At 47.4% G+C, this 27,683-nt stretch overlaps 2 protein-coding genes across 15 annotated transcripts in view; one reads left to right on the plus strand and one right to left on the minus strand.

Moving 5' to 3' along the window:
• Positions 1 to 14,499, plus strand: part of SH3PXD2A (SH3 and PX domains 2A) — a 387,168-nt gene extending 372,669 nt beyond the window's left edge. For all 13 annotated transcript variants that reach the window (XM_042855199.2, XM_065552551.1, XM_065552549.1 and 10 more), the window contains one exon: positions 50 to 14,499. In XM_042855199.2, coding sequence (XP_042711133.2) covers positions 50 to 1,942 — 1,893 coding nt within the window. In that variant the 3' untranslated portion in view covers positions 1,943 to 14,499. The remainder of the gene's footprint in view (positions 1 to 49) is intronic.
• Positions 14,500 to 19,433: 4,934 nt separating this feature from the next.
• Positions 19,434 to 27,683, minus strand: part of NEURL1 (neuralized E3 ubiquitin protein ligase 1) — a 267,419-nt gene continuing 259,169 nt past the window's right edge. For both annotated transcript variants that reach the window (XM_005303496.5, XM_005303497.5), the window contains exons 5-6: positions 26,695 to 26,841; positions 19,434 to 24,525 (exon numbers count right to left, since the gene is read on the minus strand). In XM_005303496.5, coding sequence (XP_005303553.2) covers positions 24,284 to 24,525; positions 26,695 to 26,841 — 389 coding nt within the window. In that variant the 3' untranslated portion in view covers positions 19,434 to 24,283. The remainder of the gene's footprint in view (positions 24,526 to 26,694; positions 26,842 to 27,683) is intronic.

The raw sequence follows: 27,683 nt of genomic DNA on the forward strand, positions 1-27,683 counted from the left end.
CCATTAACTCTCCAGACTAATGGCAGTGTTCATCATCATCATCCTCTAGGTTATTGATAAGAACTCTGGTGGCTGGTGGTATGTACAGATTGGAGAGAAAGAAGGGTGGGCTCCAGCATCTTACATTGATAAAAGGAAGAAGCCCAATTTAAACAGAAGAACCAGTACTCTAACCCGACCCAAGGTCCCTCCCCCAGCACCTCCCAGTAAACCAAGAGACGCAGAAGAAGGGACAGCTCCTGGGACTGTTTCATTAGGAGAAGCCCAGGACTCCCCACAAAAGCTCAGATATGAAGAACCAGAGTACGATGTACCTGCCTTTGGCTTTGACTCAGAGTCTGAGGTGAATGAGAGCCATGGAGATGATAGTTCCTTGGAAAAACGTCTGTTTCAGCCACTCAAGCCGTCCCCTGTCTCATCCCTGCAGAGGGCAAAGTTCAGAGTTGGTGAGTCTTCAGAGGATGTTGCTCGTGAAGAAGAGATCATCTATGAAAATGAGGGATTCAGACCTTATGTGGAGGATACTTCATCATGTAAAGAATCCAGCGGAGACTCGGATTCCCAAAAAAGCTCCTCTCTCTCTCTAATCCGAAGAAACTCTCCATGCTCCAGTTCTCCCAAATCATCGCTCCTGAAGCTCAAATCTGACAAAAGCCTTCAACCCGATCTTGGAAAATGTCACTACTCCAAGAATGACGAGATAAAACCTAGATCAGCCTCAGATGTTGGCTTACGTAGCATGCCAAGAACAAGTGCAAAGAAGGAGCCTGGACAGAGCCCCTCAACCAAAGCAAAGCCAATGGTTAGACCTAAACCCTTCCTCAATAAGGCAGATTCTCAGAGCCAAGAAAAAATGGATATCAGCACTTTAAGGCGTCAGCTGAGGCCAACTGGGCAGCTCAGAGGTGGACTTCAAGGTTCGAGAAGTGAAGAGTCTGAAAGCCCTCCCCAAATAGCTCCTGAGAGCCAAGACGACTCTCTTAGAAGAAGCTCTGCAGATCTCATTACATCTCCTTCCCATGCCATTTTTTGCTCTAACCATCCAGCCAAGACCGAGCAAGAGAATGACACAAAATGTTTTTATGTGACCTCTGACTCTTACCAAAAGGTTCAGGATTCTGAACTCTGCTTCCCAGCAGGAGTGGAAGTGGAAGTGATGGAAAAGCAAGCCAGTGGATGGTGGTACATGAAGTATGGAGATATGGAAGGGTGGGCTCCTTCCCACTACCTGGTACTTGCCGATAACCAACAACGAGAAACCTCAGAGACCGACATCTCGCTGGCCAGGAACAGAAGAAATGAAAGCAAGTCAAACAGCTTGGAGAAGATAGAGAAAAGAGTTCAGGCTTTGAACACCATCAACCAGAGCAAAAGAGCAATGCCCCCCATTCCAAGCAAACCCCCTGGCGGCTTTTCCAAAACTTCAGGGGCTGTGAAAATGAGGAATGGAGTGAGACAGTTAGCAGTGAGGCCACAGTCTGTGTTCGTCTCCCCGCCCCCAAAGGATAATAACCTGTCCTGTTCCCTGCGCAGGAACGAATCCTTAACTACTACAGACCATCTAAGGGCTGTCCGCCGGAATTCCTCTTTCAGCAGTGCGCGATCACAGCCCGGTGACTCGAAGGCAAAGCAGGCTGATCAATCGGGCATAGAGGGATTGGAGACAACCTCCAACCTATCCACTCAGCGCAATGGAATCCCGGTGTCCACTGTCCGGCCAAAGCCCCTTGAAAAATCCCAGTTCATCCACAACAACCTCAAGGATATCTACGTTTCCATTGCAGACTATGAGGGGGATGAGGAGACAGCAGGGTTTCAGGAAGGTGTCTGCATGGAGGTCCTGGAAAGAAACCCAAATGGTTGGTGGTACTGTCAGATCATGGATGGTGGGAAACCATTTAAAGGCTGGGTGCCCTCAAATTATTTGGAGAAAAAAAATTAATGTTGCAATATCTTTAAATTCCCTAATTTATACTGTTCCTGCTGTGTACATCTGGAAAAAAAATTGCTACACCCACAAAATTTTTCCCCCTGTGCTCTAGTTCGTGCAAAGGGACTGACTGATTAAGCTGTGCTGTGTTTGCAGAGCTTTATGGGGTTAACGTGGCCTGAAGGAATTGAAGCAAAGAAAAAGATACAGCATAGTCAAATGCCCTTTTTTTGGAAGCTGTTAATAATCTGTGTGTAACAGGGTTTGATATCCCATCTTTCCTGTTAATGGTAGGAAACCAAACGTGTGCCTTTGCGAGAGATACAAACTGATGCATCCAGGAAATCGTTGAGGGGAGTTTAGTGCCAAACTTAGACATTTTAGAATCTCGGCTTCCTCTCTCCTTCCTCTCATCTCCACATGGAATGTCCAGAAGTTTTGAATGTGTTTTCACAACTTTTAACTGTGCAAAGTGAATGGGAATTTGATTCTAAAATACAGAAGAGAACCCCAGCCCTTTCTAGAAGCTCAGATTTTTCACTCTTCTCAACAGTCAGTTCCAGCGTTAGAGGCATTTCGTCGTGGAGAGATTTGGTCTCTGACTTCATCCGCATTTGTCATTATTACTAAACCTCAGAAATGACGTTCAGGAGGCGTTGGGGGTTTTGTTTTGTTTTTTTTGCTGCCTTTTGTTCTGTCTCTAGACTCTTGAATTGAGACTCCAGGTGTTCTTATGGCCTGTAGGGCTACCAGGTGCTTGCAAACACACCACAAAAACAAACCTATGGACACAACTTTGTGAACAATGATTACTTTAAATACTCCTTGTTTAGTTCAGTGTGGTGACTCCTGCCAAGAGATCCAGGTTGATTCTCTTTCCTGAGCTGTGTTTTTCCAAATTGTCACAATTTTTAAGTATTCAAAATGCCTCTGAGGCCTCCAAGAAGAAAAGCAATCGATTGCGTTACTCCTGTTTTCACTATCAGATACAAATTGGAGCACATTCACAGGACCCACAAAGCTGTAAGTTAGAAACAGCCATAACCTGTTGCAGCATCAGTGTTTACAAAGGGGGCGGTGGAGAAGCCATGGAATTCAGTCTGCACAATCTTTAATTTGTATATTTTGGGGGAGTTGTTTTTTTTTTGTCTTTCCTGTGCATTCTGGGTATCTTTTTTTAATTGTGCATTGGTTTACCAAAAAACTTTTTTTTTTTCTTTAAGTGAAAACTAAAGTAGGAGTCAATTTTGTGATTGGATTCCCACGTGAATCCAGAAAGTCCATTTGTACTGCAAAGAACGTATGGGATTTTCAAGCTCCGAGATCTAATAAAGCAATTAAGGCTACAATGTGACGAACCAAAAAACTGCCTCTTCCCCTCCCCACCCCCACTTTTCCTTCATGTTATTTATAACTCTAATGCTTTAAAACGTGACCCATGGGTGGTGGGGCGGGGAATATACAACCATTTGGAAAGGGCTTGGATTACAGACGTGTTCCTGAGGTAGCCAGCTATTGTATTGTAAGCATCAGCCACTATAAATCCATACTGTACTCGAGGAAGTCTTACTTTTGACAGTTTTTTGATGGGCTCGTTAACCATTTAAGTGAAGATCAATGTCCAGTTTCTTTAAATAAGAGGCAGCATTTTTGTGTCCTGTTTTAAAGGGGAAAAATCAATTATTTCACTCCTGGTGTATTACACAAAATGATGCATGCCCTTTTATTTTCCAGCCAAACTTCATACCAATTATCATTTGGCATTGGGAAGATAAAGGGTCTGACTTAGTTAGCTGCAATCCAACCTGGGGTGGGGCCTAAAATAGCACAGTATTGAGTGTGTTGTAGAGAGTGTTTTCTCTGCCAAAAAAAAAAACCAAAAAAACCCACAATTTACAAGTTGTTCTTGTCTTTATTTTTTGTGTGTGTGTGATTTGGGTTTTTTTAACTAATCCGCACGAAAACTTTAAGAGAAAGATGCCTACAGTCGACATGACTGACATACCTTTGCTAGCTGAAAAACCATTACATTGCAATCAAAGGCTGCGAATGGAGTTTTGTGGAAGCCGTTATGTCCACAAGTAATGGTGGGGGAGGGTGTTCTACTTGGATCCAACGTAAGTCGTGAGGGGGAGGTGTATCTACACTACAGCCCATATCAAAACGTGTAGAGTCCTCTCTCTGCCTTATGTTTTACTGTATATATACCCAGTTAACCACATCTTACTGGATGTCTGTCTGAGGCGCCGCAGTCCCATCTCTCATGCTTCTACCCATTTTTAGTTGTACTAATATGGTAGCAGTCATTAAAGACTGCTGGAGCTGTTGTGAGATTATAATAGAAGTATTCTATTCTTCTGCTGGACAGTATTAAATAGAGCAATACATAGTTATCTGCTAGATTGCAGTACTAACAGTAGTGACTTAGTGACTTGTGTAATGTTGTTTTGATTTACTTTAACAATAATGATGCGGAAGTGGTTCATTATTTTGAATTAATGCACTTTAACAATAAAAAAACCAAAATGGAAGTCAACACAGCGAACTAAGTGCATTATTTAAAGGTGCAGTATATAATTGTTCATTTTTTTAAAAAAGCATGTATTTATTAAAATTAATTTATAATTATTTAAAAATATGCTAAAGTTTTGTTTTGACAGCACTTTCATGCTGTCCTCTCCCGAGGAGACAAAAAACACAGCTCCCAATACTTCTGCAATGAGCCACTGAACTCTCAAAATACAGAACAGCATGACTTGAGTTCTTGCCAAGAGAGAGACATTTCTGATTAGAGAGCAAACCATTTAGGAATATTCAGCTTGTATCCAACGAGGGAAAGGCCACCAATGCAAAGAATCTCTGAGTGGGAGGAGACCTCTGATGAGGCCATTGGAGCCTGCACTGGGACTGGATTGATTTCATTAACCCAAATCTTCCCCTTTCTGCATGGGTGTCAGGGTAGCTTTGAACACCTCCACGAGCCTGGGCCCTGAATGAGGTGGTGGAATTACTGAGGTGCTCAAACCCTGCTATGACCTGGTGGTACACTCAGGCTCAGGCCATTGGAATCGGGGCCACTGTTAAACTTTGTAACTAAAGTCATGGTATCGCATCCCTCCCTAAATATTTCCCACTGCACCTTAAACCAGAGTTGCTTGTTCTGCCCTAATTGAGGGACTTGGTTTGGTCTTGGTCTTTGCGTGTACATTGTGCCCAGCCAGTTATCAACAGCACAGTTGACTGTGGTGTAGAATGATATCAGGACCTGCAAATGCTGGTGTCTTGCACGGGATTTCTCCAGCATCTGTTCTGCTCCCCAACTGATGATTATTCCTGTGAAGCTTCTTTCAGATTTCAAAGGAGAAGGCAGAGTTGAGAAGTTCAGATTCTGGGTAATAGCCCCCTCCCCATAAAAACTACACCCACGTACGCCCAACAGAATGGAAAGTGACAAATGCACTTGAATCTAAACGAGAGCGTTTGTGGCTCAGACATGCATCCGAGCCAGATGACCCGCTATTCGGGAATGATCAGATCTAGGCTTCACTTAAATTCGATGGTTGTGTCGTAATTTTCAGGTTAAAAGGCTGTTTTACAAAAGCAACAACATTAGTCTACATACTGTTGTCGCCAGACTTCCCTCCCGCACTTTAAGAACACTGGATCTGAAAGAAATTAGAGAAGGATGTGTCGAGTTTTATATTTGAGGGCAGCACTTTTTGTGTAGTCAGTCACTGTTTCCCTATGTAGCCAGCTATTTCCCCCGCGGCTTGTTAAGATCTTTCATAAAGTGACAGAGGAGGGAAGCTCCTTCTCCCCTTCCTCCCCCCCGCCGCCCAAAGAAATAGGAAAATTTGATTGTAAAACAACAAATTGGCAGGGTGACTCGGTGAAGATGAAGGAAGAGTACATGGCCCTTTAATTTTTTGTACTGAATTTACCAAAACTGACACTGTGACTTTGAACAATTTTTAAATGTATGTGTGAACCTTACTTTATAACAGCAAATACATAATTCTATCGTGGTGTTTAAAAAAACAAACCAACTTGAAGCAAGTAAAAAAAAAAAAAAAATCTGGAGAGCTACTGAAGTATTTTGTGGAATCAGAGTGCCCTCTTGTGGTAGGAGGAGATGCATGCTGCCATTCTATTGGGCTACATGATTGCTTTCATCAGCCAGCCATGCTTTCCAAAAAGTAAAATGTGGAAATTGAACCTGCAAAAGTCCAAAATGCAGTTCAATGATACCAAATTTACAAATGTGAAATTTTTTGTCTTGCTGTATACTGCAACTTTAATAATAATAATGAGCACTTCTGAGTTCGTTATTGAGGTTTATATAATGCCGGAAAAGCTTTCTTAATCCCCAAAAGAATTTTTCCAAATTAACTTTTTTTTTTTTAACCTTTTAGCCTTACCCACTTAAAGGCCGTTCCTATTAATTGGCTTAACCTTTATGCCTTGCAAAATGTGCATCAATGACTGATGTTTGTAAAACCCAATCTCAATGCAAAAGACTTTAAATATACACTACCTGGTATTTTAACTGATACGTATTGATTGCAAGTCATCTTTTAAAAAAAAAAAAAAAAAAAAGTGTACCATAGTTCGAATTTTAGCAAGGATTGGATAACTAAAGGCCAAACTTTGTTCATAGTTGAACTGGTGTAAATGGAATTACTCCATATTTACACTGGTATAACTAAAATCAGAATTTGGGCCTCAAAAGATTCCTTCTATAGCAATGCTCTAGTTCTTGACGAAGGCATTATATAATTTGTTTTTAATCACTTTCAGATCTTAGTGCAGCATATGTTATTGTAATATATATTCATTGCTTTCCTCAGTTAAAAAGAAAAGTTACTGCTTTTATCATTTAGGAGAAACACAAGGGAATTTGGTAAAGCATTCATTATTTTTATGTTACTAGTATTAACAGAGTAGAATGTGTACTGTTTAATTTTAGGCCTTTTTAGGCAGCTTGTTAATAATTCGTATTTTGCTGTGTCGTATCTTACTAATGTTTTTATTACATTTTTCCCCCAAATACTCTGCATTCTCAAGAAAAAAAAATCCAATGAGTGGATAAGTGCAATATTCACAGAATAAACAGGCCCCTCATCCAGGACTTGGAGTAGAGCGCACAGTGTGAAACATCTGTCATTTTAAGTCATGCACTCGAGAAAATTTTGGAGGAATCGGAAGGGAGGGGGGGTCAGTTGGAAGGAAATACAACTCGGGTACATATGGATTGTTGACTGTTGGGTTTTTTTTATAGAATGACTGTTTGATAAGCAAAACACCTATTAGCAAAAATGCAGTGATTATACATGCATGTTGCAAGAGCAATGGATGGAATATGCAAGAATGTCCTTAATTAGGCATGATACCTGTATTACCCTTTAAACACATCCTTGTATCATCTATCCCTGATCTTTCTCTTTCTCCGGTACATATTTTTTTCAGCAAATTCCCCAGGCTAAACTTCTAAATTTATGGTAATTTAGAAAGGGATAAAATTCTTCATGGTTTAGGCCTAGGTTTCAATCGTATCCTGCACATGAAAGCTTATGCCCAAATAAATCTGTTAGTCTTTAAGGTGCCACCAGACTCCTTGTTGTTTTTGTAGATACAGACTAACACAGCTACCCCCGATACCTGTCCTTTGTGTTTATTAATAGGGCCATGTGACTTCTCCCTTCATTTTTGTCAAACCAAAAATAATTCACTATTCTCTCTGTGGTGACTTCTTACCTGTGAAATTTCACAGTGGGATTGTTGCACTGAAACAGGAAAGTTGGCATTTTGACTTCCTATTCTGATGTGAAAAAAAATAAAATTAATAATTTTGGATCTGAAATTTTGACACTCTTCCTTTTTGAAATTTCCAATTCAAGTTTTCAATCTGGGGGACTATTTTGAGTGGAAAATGAACTCATTTTCCCCTAAATAGCTCTAGTTTCAAATAAACTGCAAAATCTCATATCCTTGCAAAACTGGATTATTTTCACGATGTTCAAATGAAATGTGAAAACCAGAGCTTCGGGCTCTCAGACTTCATGTTGCCCAGGTTAATATGCTTGGGGGACTTGCACTACAGCTTAGTCTCTTCCCTCACCCCCCCCCCCTCCCCAGTTCACTGCTGCCCTGTTATTACTTATGCTCTTCTCAGAAGCTTGTCATGTTGTAGGCGAGTCCTTTGCATTTAAATAGCAAAACTGAGCTCAGCTGACCATCTTCTTCCAAAATCCTGTAGGTATCCTTTCAGGGCAGGAACTAAGAGCTTAACGGAGTAACCTCATTTCAGTTTGTGGGGAGAGGTCTTGATTCTCCTCTCATACTTTCCATACGTCAAGAGTAACTCCACTAACACCCACACAGTTACCCTGAAATAAAACCAGTCTAACTAAGAGTCAGACCCTGAGGACAAAGCCTTAACGTAACTCTGCTGTTTGACTTTTTTGGTGGGAATTTCTTCCCCAGAACTTCAAAGCAAAATTGAGACTCTGATTCAAAAACTGCTAACAAGATGACCTACAATGATCCCCTTCACAGGTGGTTGTACTTAACGCTTTAATGTCGACTGGAGTTCTGCTGCTGGTGGCTGGGGTCCTGCAAACCAGATCTCCCCTTAAAAATCCAGGAGACTGACTCCCTGCTGGAGAAGGGGTTACTGTATATAACTTTACCATTTAACAGGTACGGATTGGATGATCTGAGAACAAACATGTGTCTGTGTAAATTATTGTACATTTTTGTTTTAGGTTTTTGGTGCCGGCAGAGAGAGAAACCAGGCAGACGTTTGGAGAGCTTGTCTTTTAAATGTTTCATGGCCCTAGCGTCCATGTCCCAGTGCCTGTGTTTTGTCTCTGTCATCCATCTATACATCTCAGTATTTGTTTTGTTTAATTATAATCTCCGGATCAAGTACTGTACAGAGGGCCTGATCCAGAGTCCACTGGAGCTCATGGGAGTCTTTTCATTGACTTCAGAAGGCTTGGGATCAGGCCTACAGGTTGCTGTTTTTCCACCTCCTCAGACCCAACTTGTAACCAAATGCCAAGACTTCTGTAAAAACAGGAGTCCGTAATTGCTACAAAGTTAGATCCCTCATTTTTTTTGGAGGGGCTTATGTAAATTGTGTGCATGCGTGTTGAGGTTGGGAAATCGTTTTCACTAATATCCTCACCATAGGAGCCCAAGTTCTGCTGTTTTCTGGAGGAAAACTGTTGAAATAAAAAGCCTGTCCATTGGGAATTTTCCCACGGGGACTGTTGGGTCAGGCTCAGCATGGACATAGGCAGAATAAATTGGTCTCTTCCATTTTAGATTCACAGGGCTGGGCTGGTCCCACGCAGGGTGTTCATAGTTTGTTCTTGCATTCAGGTAGCTTTAATTCTAGTTGGAGAGTGCAATTTAAATAAATAAACGGTTTTAAAGCTTCACACTGGCGTTTTACAGACCTGTCCTTTTGCAGCATAAGCCACTGCTGTCCTGTGTTGAGACTCCTGTTTGTTACTGAATCAAAACAAGGGTTGGTGGAGGGCAGGGGTGGGGAGAGAATAAGAAGAATAATTTGGTAAGAGACTATAGAGGTAACTGGACAATGGTAGTGGCGGGGGGAAAGGGAGGCGATTAGATAAAGATGAAAATTTGAACCAGGGATGTTTCTTCTTAAGGCCATAAATTATTGGGTTTGACACTGCAGGTGCTTTCACTATGTATTTTTTTTTAAATATATCACTGCTCTGTTATACAGTATGATTTATTGCTGCCCAATGTTTAGTTTCACACAGCATGATAAAATATGACAACCTCTATCCTGAAGTTCATGATCTGCTGAGGTAAGACAAATGTGTTCTGCATTTGTTTTAATCAAGGAGCCTTGTGCATCTAGGTAATGTCGAGGTTCATCAGAAGGTCAAAGCTGGCAAGACGGTCTATTCCCAGATCTTTAACCCGGCAGTCCCTTTTCGTACTGTTGTGAAAGAGCCCTTTGCTAGTGACGCTGCTGAGAAATGTCTGAGGCTTTTATACCTTGTACGTTGTGATCTTGCTCTTCTGATACAGGAGGATTAGCTGGTTACAAAGGTAGCTGCTTCTCTTCTCCCACCATAAGAAGGGCTGTGAAAACCAGTGGGCATTTGGGAATCCTTTTGAAATGTCTAGAACTTAAGCTTCTAATATTTACTTTTAATTTTAGGTTCCACCAATGATTTCATCTGTAGCTGTAAGACTTTGACGTCTACAGATCAGTGTAATATATAAACTCTAAGCACTTGGCAGCCTTCACTATGCAAACAGTTAAATTCTTATTTGAAAATTATTCTTGTACGGTTTCTGCAGTCATCCGGGAAACAAACGGCAAGAACAAATACCCATGTGTCAGTCCAGAACTTGAACTTCAAATGTGCCAAATTATGTTCTGAATCTAGAACTCGTAACATTCAAGTAGGGTCAATTCCTTCCACTCTAGAAGCAGTCATCTTCCCAAACCGAAAAAGCACTCTAATTGTCTCCTGAATACATCTTAATTGGGGCAGTTGAAAAAGGAGAATAGAAAACCAATAAATAAACACAAAGCAATTGGCGGAACGATTGATTACCGGTGTGTTTTCTTATTAAACGACAAACCCAGAAAAGGACCAAGTTACTAATTGTTTCCATTCTCTAGGTGATTTCTCAGTTTTATGAGGTACTGGGTAAGCATGCTGAAAAGGGGGGGAAATACTTGTGAATTGGGGTGTAAGGAGTATTTTTGGAAGCATGGTCTGTCTCTCACTGCACTTGCTTTTTTCTGTTCTGGGAATCTGAATTGAGAGCTATACGATCCCTGGATTGTACACAGAGTAGCTGCAGTTTTGTTGGTTGGTTGTTTATGACTTGATTATCCAAGTGTTCAGTCGTTAATTTCTTGTCATTCTTCAAAATGCTCTCTCCTTATTTTACAATTGTTTAATTGCAAACAGCATCTGTTTGTTACCATAGATGGCAATGTTTTGAAGAGGATTAAGCCTATAATCCTCCAGTTCTCAGGATCTGAAATTTCATATCTACCTAAATGAGTCTCACCAGCAACCTGATCGCCTGCTTGTGTTGACTTTGAGAATTAGGCCAGAATTGTTCAACGTGGGTCCCTAAATCCATATTTAGGTGTCTAAATAAGTGGCCTTGTTTTCAGAAGTACTAAGCAGCCAACATTCCCATTAAAATCAGTAGGAGCTGTGGGAGGTCAGTAGTCCTGAACGTCAGGACTCTGATTTGGGTGCCTAAGTGTCTTGATAAATCAAGGCCATAAAGCACATACCTAACTTTAAACATGGGAGCGCGCCGATTGACTTACGCACAAAGTTTGAGCATTGACATATCCTGTTCAGTCCACAGGTAAATGTAGTGTTAGGCATCCAAGTTTGAAAATGTGAGCAAGTATAAAAGTCCAAACCTTGTGTGGGGCTTGGTTGTAAACACCATGCTGTGGATTTTGTAGGTGGCTGAAGTTTTGAATGTGACCATAACTATTGGATGCTGCGGTGTACTGGTCTAGGTTTCCATTGACTGATGGGTGGGAATGTGACCATCTGAGAGAGAGAGAGAGAGAGGCTTTGAGAGTATGTTGGTGGCAAGAGATAGAGAAATGTGTGGCTGGTCCTGGTGTGTGTGGTAGACCTGATTTATTTTTTGTATGTGGAAACAGTTCTGTTTGGAGTTTTCTGGAAGCTGATGTGGTTTCTGTTGCAGTATAAATGAAAGAGAAGAATTGAGACTTTTAAAGAGAGGATGAAGGCGGGAGTTAATTCAGCTTGTTTTGGGAGAGGTGAAATAAAGCGGTGATGGTATTTATTGTTCATTCCCTAGGGAGGAAGAAAAATACAGGAGAAACCATTCCAGATTCGCTGCTGGTCCACTGACGCAGCTCCACTGTAGTCAGCAGAGTTTCACCTGCTGGTGAATAATGCCTATTAAGTAGATATTTGATCTTAATGCCACATCTTGATCCTATGGAACTGATGGGTATTTTGATATTGACTTCAATGGAATCAGCAATTGCCCCACAATGTTCTGTAGCAGGGGTGGAGCTAGACCTAGACGTGGTAAGTGCAGTGTTTTTTGTTTTTCTTTTGATCACTAGAGATGGAACTGTTTTGTGCAGCAGACCTGCTTCTGCAATAGTGACTTGCCTGGTGGAAACAGTTGGCAACACTGTGTCCATGAAATTGATTTCCCAACTGGTAAATCAGTTGTGTGACTTACAGAAAACACCCCCCCCACACACACACACACACACACACATACATTCTGTGATTAAATGTACTTCCCAGGTGGCGTCACCATTTGCTAATGATGATTTTTTGAAATGGTCACTGTGAAACACCTTCCCAATCTCTGTCTGACATGACAGAAAACTAAAGGCCTATTTGATCAGCCTTCAAGTCTGCCTTTTAAACACCTTGGTATAGAGTACGGCGTTTTGATCGGTGAAGAGGAATTTGTTTTACCTGCAAAGAACAAGGACTGCATCCAGAGTGGGAAAATTGACCTCCCCACCCCCCCAAGTAAATGTTGTGTGTCTTCTGGCTGTGGTTTAGTGCCGGCCAGTCAGTGAGCATGCTTTATCCAGTGTGATATTCTAATGAGAAGTCATTGTGCTGGTCTGGGTCCGATTCTGAACATGTGTCAACTCCCACTGAAGGGATAGTGATATTCTCATTGTTCTTGCTCGCAGCCAGAGCAGGTGGTGATAGCCCTGCCTCTGGTAAAACATGATCCTTGTATGGATGATCCATGCCCATCGGGTGGTCTTGATATCTTTTTTTAGCCTTTATTCTTCATGGCTCACCCTAACTGTCTGGTCCAGAGCTGGCTTCCTCATCGTTTCTTTACTGGATATGATACAAATCAAGCATAATAACTGTGATTGGAATTATGAGGTCCAAACATTTTTGCCGCTAACGCTACAGGGTTCAGCCAATCTTCAGGCGTGCCACTGGCCTGTGGTGGGACTAAGAGGTGCACTAGTTGTAACATTGGCCTCCTTTCTTGTATCAGGTTTTTGATTTGTTACATTCACAGAATACATCTTGCCGAGCAGTACTTGACCAATTCCTATTGCAATTCTTTTGGGATAAGCAGTGTTGGTGTGTTCACGTTTCTAGCAGAGTGTCTTCTGGAACAGTCAAGTGAAAATGTGTTTTATTCATTAACGATTAAAACTCTATGTGCATTACTTATTAAATGAAGACTATAAGCCATATTATCTGTCAAAGATAGTCCAAAACATGACATATGGCAACTATTGTGTATGTGAATACACATGCCAAAAATTTCAAACTGGTGTTGCCTCCGTTTAGATTCCTAAATCCATATATAGGTATCGAATAATACCAGCTTGATCTTTCAGAGGTGCCGAACAGCCTCAGGGCCCATTGGACAGGAGCTGTAAGTGCTCAGAACCTTTTGAAAATCAAGATACTTCTATTTAAGAATCAGTCTGAAAAATGTTTGTTCAGCCATGATAAGCCTAAAATATGGTGGTCTGGCTTATGGACCCAGATTCCTCCAAGAAATGTCACAAATCAACATGATCATGTCCTGTACCATCATAGTGCCAGCTTTGGCATCTGTGTATTTGATTTGAGTGGAAAGATGGAAAAAGCTCTAAGCCATGCAGCTCCATATTGCGTGTCTATCGAGAATGTCCAGTCAGGGTTTGGAATAAATGTCTGTCTGAAGTATCTGGGCTAAATCTTCTGAATTGCCCAAAGGCGCCAAACTGTGCTCCTTTTCCAGGCTTCTGCCTCCCTCATCTAGTAACCTGTGCTGTCGGGAGGGATGGCAGGATGCTGATGGAAGGGGGAAACTGCACACAGAAGCTGTTGTCCAGCCCTTTCTCAGCTAAAGTTTGGAGCAATTTAGACCATCTGCAGTGTTAGAGCAGCATGAGGACTCATGGAGCCATGGGCATGTCCTATTGTACAAAGCTTCAGACTCTCTTCCAAGGCTTTGCTCATACTGTCTTGAGTGATCGTTATTGTTTGCATGCACGTTTCATCAGAACAGCAGCCATCTCCACACCCGTGCATGATCCACAGAGGCTTGTGAGGGACTTCCGAAGTTTCAGGGCTGTCTTCTCAGTTTTACTATAAGTTCTTGCAGTGTGAAACTACAATATTTAATGTCTCAGGCAGAGAGGGCTTGCTAAGTAGACTGTACTTGTGGTCATCTCCCAGTTCATTGATAGCTTGGACCAAAGGTGGTGCTAAATATCTTAATATTTGTAATATTTATGTTGTCTTTAAGTATGTTATCACAAAGATGCAGTGTTCTTTTAAAAGAGAAATCTAGCCCTTGGTTTTAGGACCTGGCAAAACCCCGGAGGGACTTTCAGGGGTCAGGGTTGTTGCTTATTAAAATTCGAGCAGGCTTCCTGTATTTTGAGGACCAGTGGGGGAAAGGATACTCCGTCTTCAAATGCTTGCAGATTGTAAGATTTGGTTTGTGATAATTTTTTTTGTATTTTGTTTACATCTCCTCTTATATGCCCTAAGAACAAAAATAAAGTTTTTTGATCATTTCGTGTCCCTGATGTTTTTTTTTCCCCCCACCCATTGCATTTTTGTTCAGTTACTGAACTCACTGTATTCATGAAAGTAAGGACAAATTCTCCTAATACATTCGTGCAATGGCAAAACCTGGTCTATTTCCGACTTGAATAGATAGTAGGTTGGCTTGCGCTATTGACAGTCCCAGCAGTTTGGTGATGTGAAGCAGCCCCTATTCTTCCTTTCCCTCATCTTTAGACTCTTCTCCTTCCTGACCCACTAGAGAGTGTGGTGGAAATCTGACCTCACCTTTTGACCTCAATAGTTTCAAACACAAAAGCCTTTGCATGTCGAGCCAGGTACCAGATGGAAAATGTCTGACCTACCTCGCCAGGGGCCAGTGGGTTAGCATCTGTAAATGCGTGGAGCTGCCTCCTGGAAACCGCGGGCAGCGTCTTCCACAGTGGGAGGCACTCCTGACCCCCTATTGATGTGAGATGGATGCAGGCCACACACAGCTCAAGATTGAGCCCATGGAATGTACAAGGCCACTGGCTTAGCAAAAGCGGCACTCAGGCAATTGAATAGAAGGGTTTGATCCTGCACAACATAAAGGCACTGAGCACCATTACTTTTCCTACAGAGGGCCCCCTGTGCATAGTCCTTGTCTGATTTTTTTTTTTTTTTGAGTGCTTGGGGTTAATGCAAATAATTGTAGGGAACCGTAGGGTTACCATATTTCCACAATCAAAAAAGAGGACACGGGGGGAAGCCCTGCCCCCATCCACTCTTTCCCACCTCCTAACTGCCCCCCTCAGAACCCCAAACACCCCCTGCTTCTTGTCCCCTGACTGCCCCCTGCTGAGAACCCCCCAACCCTAGGACCCTACCTGTTCCCTTACTGCCCCGATCCTGATCCACTCGCATGGGTGGCAGGGATGTAGAAATTTTGGTGGTGCCCAGAAACGCCCCCCCACCTGCCTAAGGCTCTGGAAGGGGGGTTGGAGGTCTGGGGTGCAGGTCCTGGGCTGGGGATTGGGGTGCAGGCTCTGGGATAGAGTTTGGGTGCTGGGTGCAGGCTCTGGGCTGGGGGAGGGGGTGGGTGTGCAGGAGAGGGTGAGGAGTGCAGGCTCTGGGATGGAATTTGGGGGTGGGAGGCAGTGCAAAGGGAGGGGGTGCAGGCTTTGGGAGGGAGTTTGAGGGTGGGAGGGGGTGTGTGGGGAGGGGGGTTGGGAGGGAGTTCGGGGATAGGAGGGGATGCAGGGGTGAGGGCTGTGAGTCTGAGGATGAGAGGTTCGTGATGCAGGAGGAGGCTCAGGGCTGGGGCAGAGGATTAGGGTGCAGGGGGCTGAGGGCAAGGGCTGAGGGGTTTGAGGCATTGGAGAGGCTCGGGGCCAGGGTGGAAGGGCAGGGTAAGGGCCTGTCTTCCCATTAGTGGATAGGGGATGCTCGGAGCCGGGGGCAGCAGACAGCAGTTGCTGCTGGCTCTGGCAGTACAAGCAGGTGGGGGGGACCACGGGGGAGGATGCGTGGGGGGGGGTGGCAGGTGGAGGTCGGGGACCCATCCAACATTCCCCCCCCCCCCCCCCCGACTCCGCTTACCATTCTGGCTCCACGTGTTTGCAAAACACGCTGCCCGGTGGGTCGGTTCGTGTGTTATACAGGGCTGCAGACAGAGGGAGGGGGGAGCAGGGGAGGGCTCTGGCTGCTGGAGGCCAATGGGAGCGGGTCAATCGGCCCAGCTGCCCAATCAGCAGCCGCACTCTACATGGGAGGGAGGGAGGGAAGCAAGGGAGGAAAAAAACCCCGGACATTTTAACCTTGTTACCAATTCCTCCCGGATGGCTATTTAGAGACGCAAAAGCCGGACATGTCCAGGGAAATACGGACGGCTGGTAACCCTAGCCCTGCAGAGGGAAGGAGAAAGCCCTCCGCAATCTTTCCAGTTGTGTTCCTGATTCGCCAAAGAGTGTATCTATTTGAATATGGACTCTAACTTCCTTTTGCTTTGTCTAACTGATTTGGTGTGTTTAAGAGAAGAAATCTTGCTGGGAGGTTCAGCCTCAGCAGTGAGAGAGGAGGTTCACTAGATGGGAGGTGAGTCATTAGGAGTTAAAATTGAAACCTATGAACAGTATTCTTCCTAATTGCTCTCTTTTCACTCTAGTAATGATCAGACCTCAGCATTTCGAGACAGAGCTGGTGCTTTTATTCCTACCTGCTGCTGTTCATAGTACATGAGTGCCAGCCAGGGTACGCTAATAGTCTCCATGCTAAGTGCTCCACTCGGCTGCTCTTGACAATTCAGAAGCAGAGAAACGACGTCTATTTATTCATTAAGTATCCGAAAGTCAAACCTTGTTCCTGCTTTAGTGAATTCAGCCGACACCTACCTACTTCCTGGAGCAGCCATGTAGTCCTTTAGCCAAGGCAGCAGATGGTGCTATTTAAGCACTGCTAGACTACTCCCCCTTGCATGCTGGAGCTCAGATTCAACTTGCTGGGTTTTGAAAGTGCCATAGCATGCAAGCAGCCTGGGGTTTTGGCCAGAGCTAATCCCAGACCTGATTCCACAAGGCACGTTAACGTAGGGCTCACTCCTGTCCTCCTGGAAGGGGAGTGTCAATGGGACAAAGCATAGCTCAGTGGTTTGAGCATTGGCCTGCTTAAACCCAGGGTTGTGAGTTCAATCCTTGAGGGGGCCACTTAAGGATCTGGGGCAATATCTGTACTTGGTCCTGTTAGTGAAGGCAGCGGGCTGGACTTAATGACCTTTCGGGGTCCCTTCCAGTTCTAGGAGATAGGTAGATCTCTATATATTATAAAAAGGGAAGGGATGGATTTCATTTATAAACCAGTCGGGCCATGGCACAGTCACGTTCTCTCCTTGGGCACAGTCGAGCTGAAGCTCTATCTCAATGTGTCAGCAGCAGCTGACCATTAAGGAAAGCAGAAGTGCTGGACGGAAGCCTATGGGCCTTTTACTGCATTAGAGAAAATGCATCCTCTTGGAGCACTGCTCACTCCCACCTTCTAAAGCACAGGGCACAGCTTGCTGGGGAGGGGGTTGCTGGGAAGTGAGCTACAGCTGTAAATGATATGCCACGGGCCGTTGCGCAGCAGCGGTCTCGTCAACTGCAACGTCTGGTCTTCATTTCATCAGCTGACGCGCTGCAGGCTGCAAGTGAGCTGGCAAAGGCCTTCGCAAGGTGCTTTCTGCAGTCAGTTTGGACGGCCGCTCCACTACCGAAGGAAAAGGCTTTGGCTAAGATTCTTGCCAACCCCAGTGCAGTGCTGACGCGAGGCCTATGGCTTGTACTGAGAATGTAGTGTAGGGCAGGGGTTCTCAACCTTTTTCTTTCCGAAGCCCCCCTAGCATGCTATAAACCCGCCCTGCTTCATAGGACTCCCTGAAACCTGCTCACGGCCCCCCAGCAGGCCCCACTGCTGTAGGTGATACAGACAATATAGCCTGGGAGCCAGCAGGGGTCCTGCTAAGCCTCAGAAAGCAGCGATGAGAGTCTGGAATTACTTCTGTTAGCAGAAGCGTCAGAAGGGGCTGGGCTAAGCTACCCCGAGCTGGCCTGTTCAAACGTGAACTCTTTTCACAGCACAGGCTGCAGGAAGGGCAGCTGGAAGTACAGGTGCAGGAGCTTGCTCGCCTTTCCTCCGATCATGCTGAAGGATTGGCAGCAGTAGTGTTTTGGGGCTGTCTTCACTGCAAAAAAATTTAAAAGGGGGGGGGGGCTGTTTCTAGCATGATGTAAAAAGACAGTTTTGCTGTGAGGAGCGAGCCTCCGTGTTGGATTTTATACATAAGGGCACAGGGGCCTAGGATATTCTACTCAGCCTGGAAGTCCCAGGTTCAAATCCCCCTCTACCTGATAGGAAGTCTCCCTCCTCCAGCCTAGTTTGACTAAGCAGGCCTGTAACTGCTCCTCCACTTTTGTCAGAGACAGGGGCTGCAGCCCTAATGCCTGGGCAGGCTGGGGGTGAAATAGTGTTGTGCTCAGTAGCATTTTACCATCTCGTTGCACTGGGTGCAAGGAACTAGACCCTCAGGCCCTGGACATCAAGCTGATGGGGCGCAGCCTGGATCCCTGACCCATGGGCCCAGCCATCTGTAAGTAAGGTGGGTAGCACTTGTGCGTTTTGGCTGCATGTACTCCAAGCCAATGGCCAATAACTGCGCCCTCACGCTGCTGTGGGATACCTAAAATCACCTTTATTCACAATCACAGTTATCCAATTTTCACAGAGTGGATTTTTCTGCTAGAACACAAACCATTGTAAAATAAAACCAGGAAATGGAGCTGACACCAGCACACATTGGAACCAACACCAATCCAACAAAAATGAGAGTTTTGTTTTGTTACTGCTTCTGCCCTGCTGCTCCCTGGGCTGGACCTTGCGTCTACTGTGGCACTAGTCAAACTACGGGAGGAAGAGAAGCAGCCCCTGACGGCGTATCTGCTCAGCCCACTGAAGCCCAGGGCTTGCGACCGTGTTTCCAAGCCTATGGTTTAGCGATCACGCTGCAGCATTAAGCTGAGTTTACAAGTACTAGCCCCAGGTCTCACAGCTATTGCATTCATGCTGCCCTGGACAGACCACGTGCCTTGGCAAAGTGACAGGGTTTGGCCCAAGTCATACCGGTACTGAGGCGCTGACCAGCTCTCCTAGCAGGAGCCTGGGTGCTTCCTAGGGGGGCCAGGTCTCCGGTTTTCGACCAGCACACCCAGTCGAAAAGGGACCCGGCGGCTCTAGTCAGCGCTGCAGACTGGGCTTTTAATGGGCGCTTGGTGCTAAGGCAGGCTAGTCCGTACCTGTCCTGGCTGGCACCGTGCCGTGCCCTGGAAGTGTCCAGTAGGACAGGGCCGGCTCCTAGGCGGGGGCACCAGACAGCTCTGCGGGCTGCCTCTGCTCTGAACACTGGTGGTGGTGGTGGTGGTGGGGGGGGGGGGTTGGTGCCTGCGGGTGAGAGCAGCACGTGGCGCCGCCTGCTTCCAGGGCATGCACCGTGCGGTACCAGGACAGGCAGGCAGCCTGCCTTAGCATGCCCTCCCTTCCCTCCCTTCACCCCCCGACCAGGAGCTGCCTGAGGTAAGCCTATGCCCCTGCCCTGGGCCCCCCCCCCCAAAACCCTCACCCCCCCCCTTCTGCATCCCAACTCACAGCCCCCTCCTGCTCTCCAAATCCCTCAGCCCCACCCTGGAACCCACATACCTCACCCCAGCCCACTGAGGGTGGAGGACAGCAAGGGTAGTGGGGGAAAGGGGGCTTGGGGAAGCAGGGTAGGGTGTTCAGTTTTGTGCGACTAGGAAGTTGGCGATCCTCGTGCTCCCTGAGCTGCGTCAGACTGATTTGTGTGTTGGCAGAAAGGCCCTTGAGCTCAAACCCGAGTCTGCAGCCAGGCGTTAGTGTAGCCCTCTCCTAACTCCCCAGCCTACTTGACAAAGCTCCTGCTAATGCCTGGAGTTTGATCCACCGTAAAACAAACACATTTCACTACATTTAAATATACTCAATTCAGTCAGGGCTGGTACGGTGCCACATGCCCACCCCCTTTTTGTACCGTCTTTAAAAGGCACGATGTAGCCATTAACCAGCCTAGTCTGGACAGACTGAATGGAGATGATGCTGACTGCGTTGGCTTTATATATATATGTGCTCATTCGCCGCCCCCAGTGTTTCTTCCCGCTTCCTTACTCGCTTAGATCTGCATCGGTCCAGGGCCTGCACGGTTAGGGACAGCTGCTGGTATAAACACTGGTGCTGTCCCTCTGCTCTTGGTGTTTGGGCAAGTCAGTGCTTATTTTCATTGAAAGCCAACAGTGTTTGCACGTAGTCAGATGGGGAAAGCCCTTATTCTAGCCCAGATGAGTTTGGCATCCACTCCTGCAATGCTCAGGCAGGGGCAAGGCCTGTCTGATCCAAAGGGCTGTTTCACAGGAGTACAGCCAGAGGGCCTAGTCCCTGTCATTTAATGCTGCATCACTGTGGGCATTTCAGGTGCTGTAAGAATTAAAATGTAGGAACCTACACGCTCTGTATGCCAAAGGGGGGGCTCTGCTGAGATTCCCACAAGTGGGGTTAGGAGCCACCCATCATCTGGCACGAGACCATCCCCGTGAAAAGTGATGCTTAAAACTACATCTGCCAGCTAGCCCAAGCGCTGGGGACACAGCGGCTTTCCACGCACAGTAGCAGCATCAAGATAACGTTTATTAAGAAAATCAGCACAAGACTGCCTCTGCACTGAGTTGCTCCTTTCCACAGCCGGCTGTCGGGGAGGAGGGTGCAGGAATGGCAGGGGAATTAACTCCAGTGCCATAAGTCTATTTATATATTAAAATCTACAATATAGAAACAAATACAGTATTTGTGACTATTGGCAAAAATCTACTGGCACAAGAGGATTGTTTGCTGCACACCAGGAAGGCGGCTGGTACACCTGCATCAGCTCGGGTGTTGGGGGGGGGGGGGGGAAGCTGCTTACATTGCTACAGTACTTCATTGTGAAAGTAATTAGGTATTAATTTCATTATGCTTCTGCTAGGAGCTTTTCCCCCCCCTTCCCCACCAGCCAGCTGCTGATATATTACAAGGAAAAGTAACGATGAAAAGCAAAAACCAAACCAGTTTTACGTAACACCCTCTGCTTCCCGGCTGATCACCAACATGTCCCCCCCCCATTTGCTCCTGACAGGTGTCTGAGCCTGTGTTTGACTTTGCCCAGTTCCTGGGAGCATGTCAGTTTTGCCCAAGTTAGACATGCAGGAGTGGGCTTGCTGTCTCCTGTGAAGAACTTGCCTGCTTTGTAAAGCACCAGCGGCAGGAGCGGTGCCAGGGTTTTTGGCGCCCTAGGAGGGGGTCCTTCCACGCTCCCGGGCGTCATTGGCAATTCTGCGGCGGGGGGGGGGGTCCTTCCGCACTCCCGGTCTTCGGGGTACTTTGGTGGCGGGTCCCGGAGTGAGTGAAGGACCCACCGCAGAATTACCGCCGAAGATCCGGAGCGCGGAAGGACACCCCCCGCCCCCCCCCCCCCCGCTGCCGAATTGCCGATGAGGGCGGCAAAATGCCACACACACACACCCCAAATCCTGGTGCCCTAGGCGACCACCTAGGCCGCCTAAATATACATGCCGGCCCTGACCAGAGGCCACAGAACGATCTCATGCCTCACTGTAAGGATCATGCCTTGGACCAGATCTCAGCCAGTATAAGTCAGTTTAGCAAGAGTGGAGGAGCTGGGCCCTGCTCCTTAGGGCAGCCAGATGCAATTTGTTCATCTTCTACACTTCCAGTGACTTACAAACGCGAGCGCCCTTGTGTAGTCTGGCGCTACCTCAGCCCCAGGCTTCCTCCTGCGAGCCGAGCTGAAAAGTAAGTTGCACTCATGAAAAGGAGGCCGTGTGGGCAGTCGCGCCATTGGGAGCAGCAGCACTTTGATCATGTTCTGTAGCAAATCAGCATCATGGGTTACTGAGCAGAGCCACGTCCCTGCACATAACAAAGACTCTCCCTTTCAGTGCTTTGGGGGGCAGGACGGGACCAGGCCCTGAAATGCACATGGGGCCTGATGTGCCAATAACTAACTGCTCTTGCTCCCAGGGTTGCTTGGTCACAGCGTCTAATAGAACTGACAGTGAATTTGCTTCCGTAAGAGCCCACAAGCTTCGAGAGGCCAGCACGTAAAGCCAAAGGCCTGGGCCGGCACTGGCCAGGCTCTAGTTGCAGTCAAGGGGCAGTGCAGCGGTACATGATCTACCGTGGTCCGCGGTGACTGAGCCCAGGATCTGTTCAGGCTCGACTGGGGGGAGAGGTGTGTTCTGGGGCCATTAACACTAGAGAGGAGTATAAATGAGCCACAGCTTGCTTGCCTTCTCTGCCGTGCAGCCCCCTGGAAAGCAGCAGGCTTGCGTCATCTAATACTTCCCAGCAAGCTGGGGTCTTGCTTGAGCTCCCACTGAGGTCAATGGGCGCTAGCTGAGATCAAGCCCCTCCTCCCAGTTTTTCATTAGTGCCGCATTCGAGTCTGTTCAGAGGAGCCTGGTTTCCTGATGGGGCTTGTCGCGTTCTGAAAACGAGGCCACTTTATGGTGTCCCCAGTTAGACACAAAAATCTCTAGGCCTCGCGTTTGCCACCACGCTGAGCCCCGTGAACGCAATGGGCCCCCGGGGTGGACAGCTCTGCCCCAGAGGGATGGGGCGTGCCTTGCTCGTAGTGCAGGTGCAGACCAGGGAGGACTGACAGACCTAAACTGAGATGGTTGTGGCCTGAGTGAGCCCCGGCCGAGCCTGGCAGCCGCCCAGTACTACACTTCCTAGAATGGGTGGTCACAAGGATTCACAGATAGACACACAAAATGGGTGGGGTGCAGAGAACCTGGCCACTCAAACTGATGGGGCGGCAGCAGGAGCAGCAGCAAACCAGTTCTCTCCCTTCCCTCCACCTACCTCTGGCCCTTGAGTGATCTTGGGGGGAGGGATAGCTCAGCGGTTTGAGCATTGGCCTGCTAAACCCAGGGTTCTGAGTTCAGCCCGTGAGAGGGCCAACTGGGGCAAAATCAGTGCTTGGTCCTGCTAGTGAAGGCAGGGGGCTGGACTCGATGACCTTTCAAGGTCCCTTCCAGTTCTAGGAGATGGGATATCTCCATTTATTTATTTATTTTATTTTAATCAGAAGCTCCTTCATTAAAACAAAGAAACAAAATCTGTTTTAAGCCACTTTCTTCCTTTTTTGCTTGTTGATGACTAAGTGCGTTGACCACCCTGTCACATCAGTGTGGCCAAGAGCGTGTAATCACCACCCAAGTTTCCTTCCTTTAAAGCAAAGAGAGACATTTAACACTCTACCATAAAAACAGAGCATTGGTGGGAGGGCGGGTGTAGACATTCTTCCTCAGTGTTTTTTGCAAGTGCTGATTGAGGCGTCGGGGGAGTGGCCTTTGGCTTGTGAAGGGCAGGGAGAACTCAGGAGCAAGCATCGGTGCAGTGGGGTTATAGTCGTGCAGTGCCACAAGGAGCCAGGCCGCTGGGGCAAGGCTGCTGAAAACGTAACCCCGTCACCTCGCTGGACGGTGACACGCAGAGCCATGCCCCCCCTAGAGTCTTTCGCACGAACCACATGCTGCACACCCATCCGCTGCCATGGGCCCCACTCTCCCCCCACGCAGCATTCAGCCCGTCGATTTCCAGCCACCGCTCCCCAGAGAGCATCGAGTGAGCAGGGTTCCTGGGAACTATTCTGCCACCAGCAAAAGGGTTTGGCTTTATAATGTATCTCCTGCCAGACTGGCCCTGTCACACCTTTGCCACCAGCACTCCTGCTGGACACCCAGCTCTTCCGAACGGCCCACGCAGCCCTGCCCTTTTAAGAGGCTTTTGTGAAATGGGGTCAGTTGCCCCCAAAAGGCCGACTTTCTTCTCTGTATTACTGCCACTCACCAGCTGCCTACTGTCACTGTCCACCGGGCAGAAGGTGTGCCTCACCGCACCTTTCCCGCTAGCCTAGCAGCGGGGACATCCCTGGGCACGGTGTAGAAGAGGAAGAACGGCTCCAGCTGTTTTCTTGAGATTAAAATGTAAAACCCATTGGAAAGAGTGGTTCATCTTGACTTCCCTGATGTGCTGGAGTTCAGAACTCGTTGGGGGCAAGGGGAAGGGAAGAGCTGGCACCAGCAGGACCCTCCCCTCCCTGCCTCCAGCATCCTTGGGGTGGTTCAGATGTTGAATTTCACAAATGATGAGTGAAGACAGAGACCCCTCGCTCCTCTCACGTCTGCCCCCCCCCCCAACCCGTGCTGCTGGTCTAAGTGCTGCGATAAGTTTTGATGATATCCTTGATGGCCCGTCTGCAGATCGGGCAGCAGGCGTTGGCCATCTTCTTGAGTTTCAGCCCACAGGGGTAGCAGAGACACATGTGTCCACAGGAGTAAATGACGGTATCTACCATGTTCTCGTAGCAGATGGTGCACTCGTCCCCCCAGATCCCTGAGCCAGATGGGGAGATGGGTGACTCCGGCATGCTGATGGGGGAGTTTGGAGCTGTGCCTGAAATGCAAGGAACACGGTCGCTCTTTATTCTGTCACGGGTGTCTCAGGGTTAGGGAGAGAGGAGTGACTCGGTCAGAGCAGACTCCTGGTGCACCTAGTACTGCAGGGAGCACCCTGCACAGGCAGGGGGTAGAACGGGTGATTTAACGGGTCTCCTTCAATAGCTTTTGCAGCTAACCATGTCCAATAGCTGAGGCCTCAGCAGAAGGTGAGAAAAGGCCGTAATGCACCTGACTCAATGCACAATGCTGCACCATTGAGGAAGGGAGAATTCCACTGGGCTCTGCTCTAGCCCATGAAAAATCCCACAACCCGGCTTGGCATCGTTCTGCCAACAAATCTGCAGTGCAGATACAGCAATGCTGACAGAAGAGGGCTTCGGGCAGCACAGCTAACGGCGTGCGGGGAGGTGGCGTTCCTATGCTGCCAGAAAACCACTTCTATTGGCGTACGTTGCGTGTACACGAGGGGGCTATGCCACCATAGGTGCTGTAGTGTAGACACAGCCTAAGAAATCTGGTTCTTCTAATAACAGGTCACAGAGTCTCCATGCTGGGACGGAGGGTGGTCATGTGTTAAGGACACAAGCCTGAGAGGCAGGAGTCTTGTGCTTTATTCTCGGTTCTGCCACTGATGCACTGCATGGCCTTGGGCAAGTCACTCCCCCTCTTTGCGCCTCATTTCCCTCATTCGGCAAATGGGCACCATAACTCTGAACCTAGCTCACCTGAGCTGTGGTGAGAGGCCCAAGGTATGTCTGGAAAGGGGGCAGAGCTCCTGGCAAGGAAGGGGCTATATAAATGCAAGAGATTCTGAGGGTGGGTAACACTGCTTTTGTCATGGGTTTAGTAGTAGAGCTGTGCAGTTTGCCTAGAGTTTAGGCCAATACACTGCAACGAAACAGCTGCTCACTGCGGGGGCCAACGGGAAAACTGGCTGCCTGATCACACGCCCAGCTGGCCCACAGAGGGAGCTCTCCAGTGTCCAAGCACTGTACAAACATTCACTACGGAGGGCAAATTGGAAGCTGCCAAATGGGTTAGCTGCTGATTAACGGTTGGAAGGGAGGGCAGAGTGATGACGGCAGCAGCTCTAAGACTGGTGCATTGTTTGGTGACATGAGCAGGGGCCTGAGGCCTTGGGCAAGTCACAGATTGTGAGTTCTCTGGGCAGGGATGTGCATAGCTGGCATGGGGCACTACCTTCCTACAAACAGCCACAACCTTTGGGTGCAACGGGAATTCTGCCTCCCTCCCTCACTCAGAGATTGTGAGGCTGGATGGAAACTTCTGACAGCCTCTGGGATTCATGGTAACGGGGCCTGGTGCAGAATAGCAAGGTAAACAGCCTCCAGGCTTCTCCCCAGAGGCAGCTGCATTTCACAGGAGGGTGTACACAGTCTAGAAAAAGAACAGGAGTACTTGTGGCACCTTAGAGACTAACAAATTTATTAGAGCATAAGCTTTCGTGGACTACAGCCCACTTCTTCGGATGCATATAGAATGGAACATATATTGAGGAGATATATATACACACACATACAGAGAGCATAAACAGGTGGGAGTTGTCTTACCAACTCTGAGAGGCCAATTAAGTAAGAGAAAAAAAACTTTTGAAGCGATAATCAAGCTAGCCCAGTACAGACAGGTTGATGAGAAGTGTGGCCTCTCAGAGTTGGTAAGACAACTCCCACCTGTTCATGCTCTCTGTATGTGTGTATATATATCTCCTCAATATATGTTCCATTCTATATGCATCCGAAGAAGTGGGCTGTAGTCCACGAAAGCTTATGCTCTAATAAATTTGTTAGTCTCTAAGGTGCCACAAGTACTCCTGTTCTTTTTGCGGATACAGACTAACATGGCTGCTACTCTGAAAACAATCTAGAAAGGTTGTTAGCCCCCTTTGAGATTTTTGATGATGAAAGAGGCTACACAATTATTGCTGTCCAGTATCAAGGCATCTGGGCGGCTTTCACATAAAAACATCCCTAGGGACTTCACAGGTCTCTGGCACCTCTCTCTCACTCTCTTCGGGAGCTGACAGGTGCATAGATGGATGCCGCCCCGTGCATTTAGCGCACCAATAGGCGTTGAACAGGGGAGCTGGAAGGGTGGCAGTGCAGAACATGGCAGGGACTCGCGGATGTGGGCGGGGCACACTCACCGCTGATGGAGCTGCAGAGCAGACCGGAGCCATACGTACTCAGGATTGGATCAGAAACCCCGCTGCAGAGAACCGTGGGGGAATTTGGGGCTGAAGTGGGAGAGCTCGGTGTAGATGGGCCCAGTCGCTCGGCCAATATGGTGGAACCTGGACAATAAAACAAGCACACCCGTGGTTTTTAAAAAAGCTTGTCCCCATGTGATTATTCCAGACACTAGGCCCTGCTCCCGCCCAGGGATACTTGCCTGGGGTTGGGCGTGCGTCGCTCATTCTGATCTGTGTTAAGTGCCATCACAATGAGAGCTGGGGGTGAAATCCTGGCCTTACTGAAGGCAATGGGTGTTTTGCCATTGACTTCAATTGGACCAGAATGTAACCCTTAGTTTCCAGTCCTAACAAACCCATCCTAAGCCAGGCACAAGATGGCACCCCTTCCTTCCCGCCCCCCCTTCCCCCCCCGCTGCTATCAGTTCAAAAGAGGTTTGAACACCCCCCCCCCCCCCACACGCACACATAAGCTGGATCCCTTTGAGCCAATGTAAATAGTGCTGCAGTTTTACACGTCGCTTTTCATTAAACGTCACCCACAGCCTCACCCTCCCATGCCCCGGCAGCGTCACATCCAGGGCTGGGGCTGTGGCCAGCGGGAGAGGCAGCAGACGGCCGGCCAGGCTGGAATGGAGCCCAAGGAGCTATCCCCTTGGTAATGAGTGCTGGACACCCCCAGAGCTTGGCACCACCAAGGCAGAAAAGCGCGAGTTCTGATCCCTGTCCTGCTCCACATGCTGTGTGACCTGAGCTGACTCATATCACCGACCTTGGTGTCCTTTTCCTGTCTATAAAAAAGGCAACATCTTTGCAGCTGTTTGGAAGCCTCTGTTGTTCTCAGGTAACCCCCTGCCTGGACGTGGCCAGCTGGTGCTCAAAGGCAACAGACAGCAAATTAACGCAGGCACTCAAACTGGGAAACGAGAAAACAGGACTGGAAA

Source organism: Chrysemys picta, chromosome 7 (genome assembly GCF_011386835.1).
Source record: "Chrysemys picta bellii isolate R12L10 chromosome 7, ASM1138683v2, whole genome shotgun sequence".
Classification (NCBI taxonomy): domain Eukaryota; kingdom Metazoa; phylum Chordata; order Testudines; family Emydidae; genus Chrysemys; species Chrysemys picta.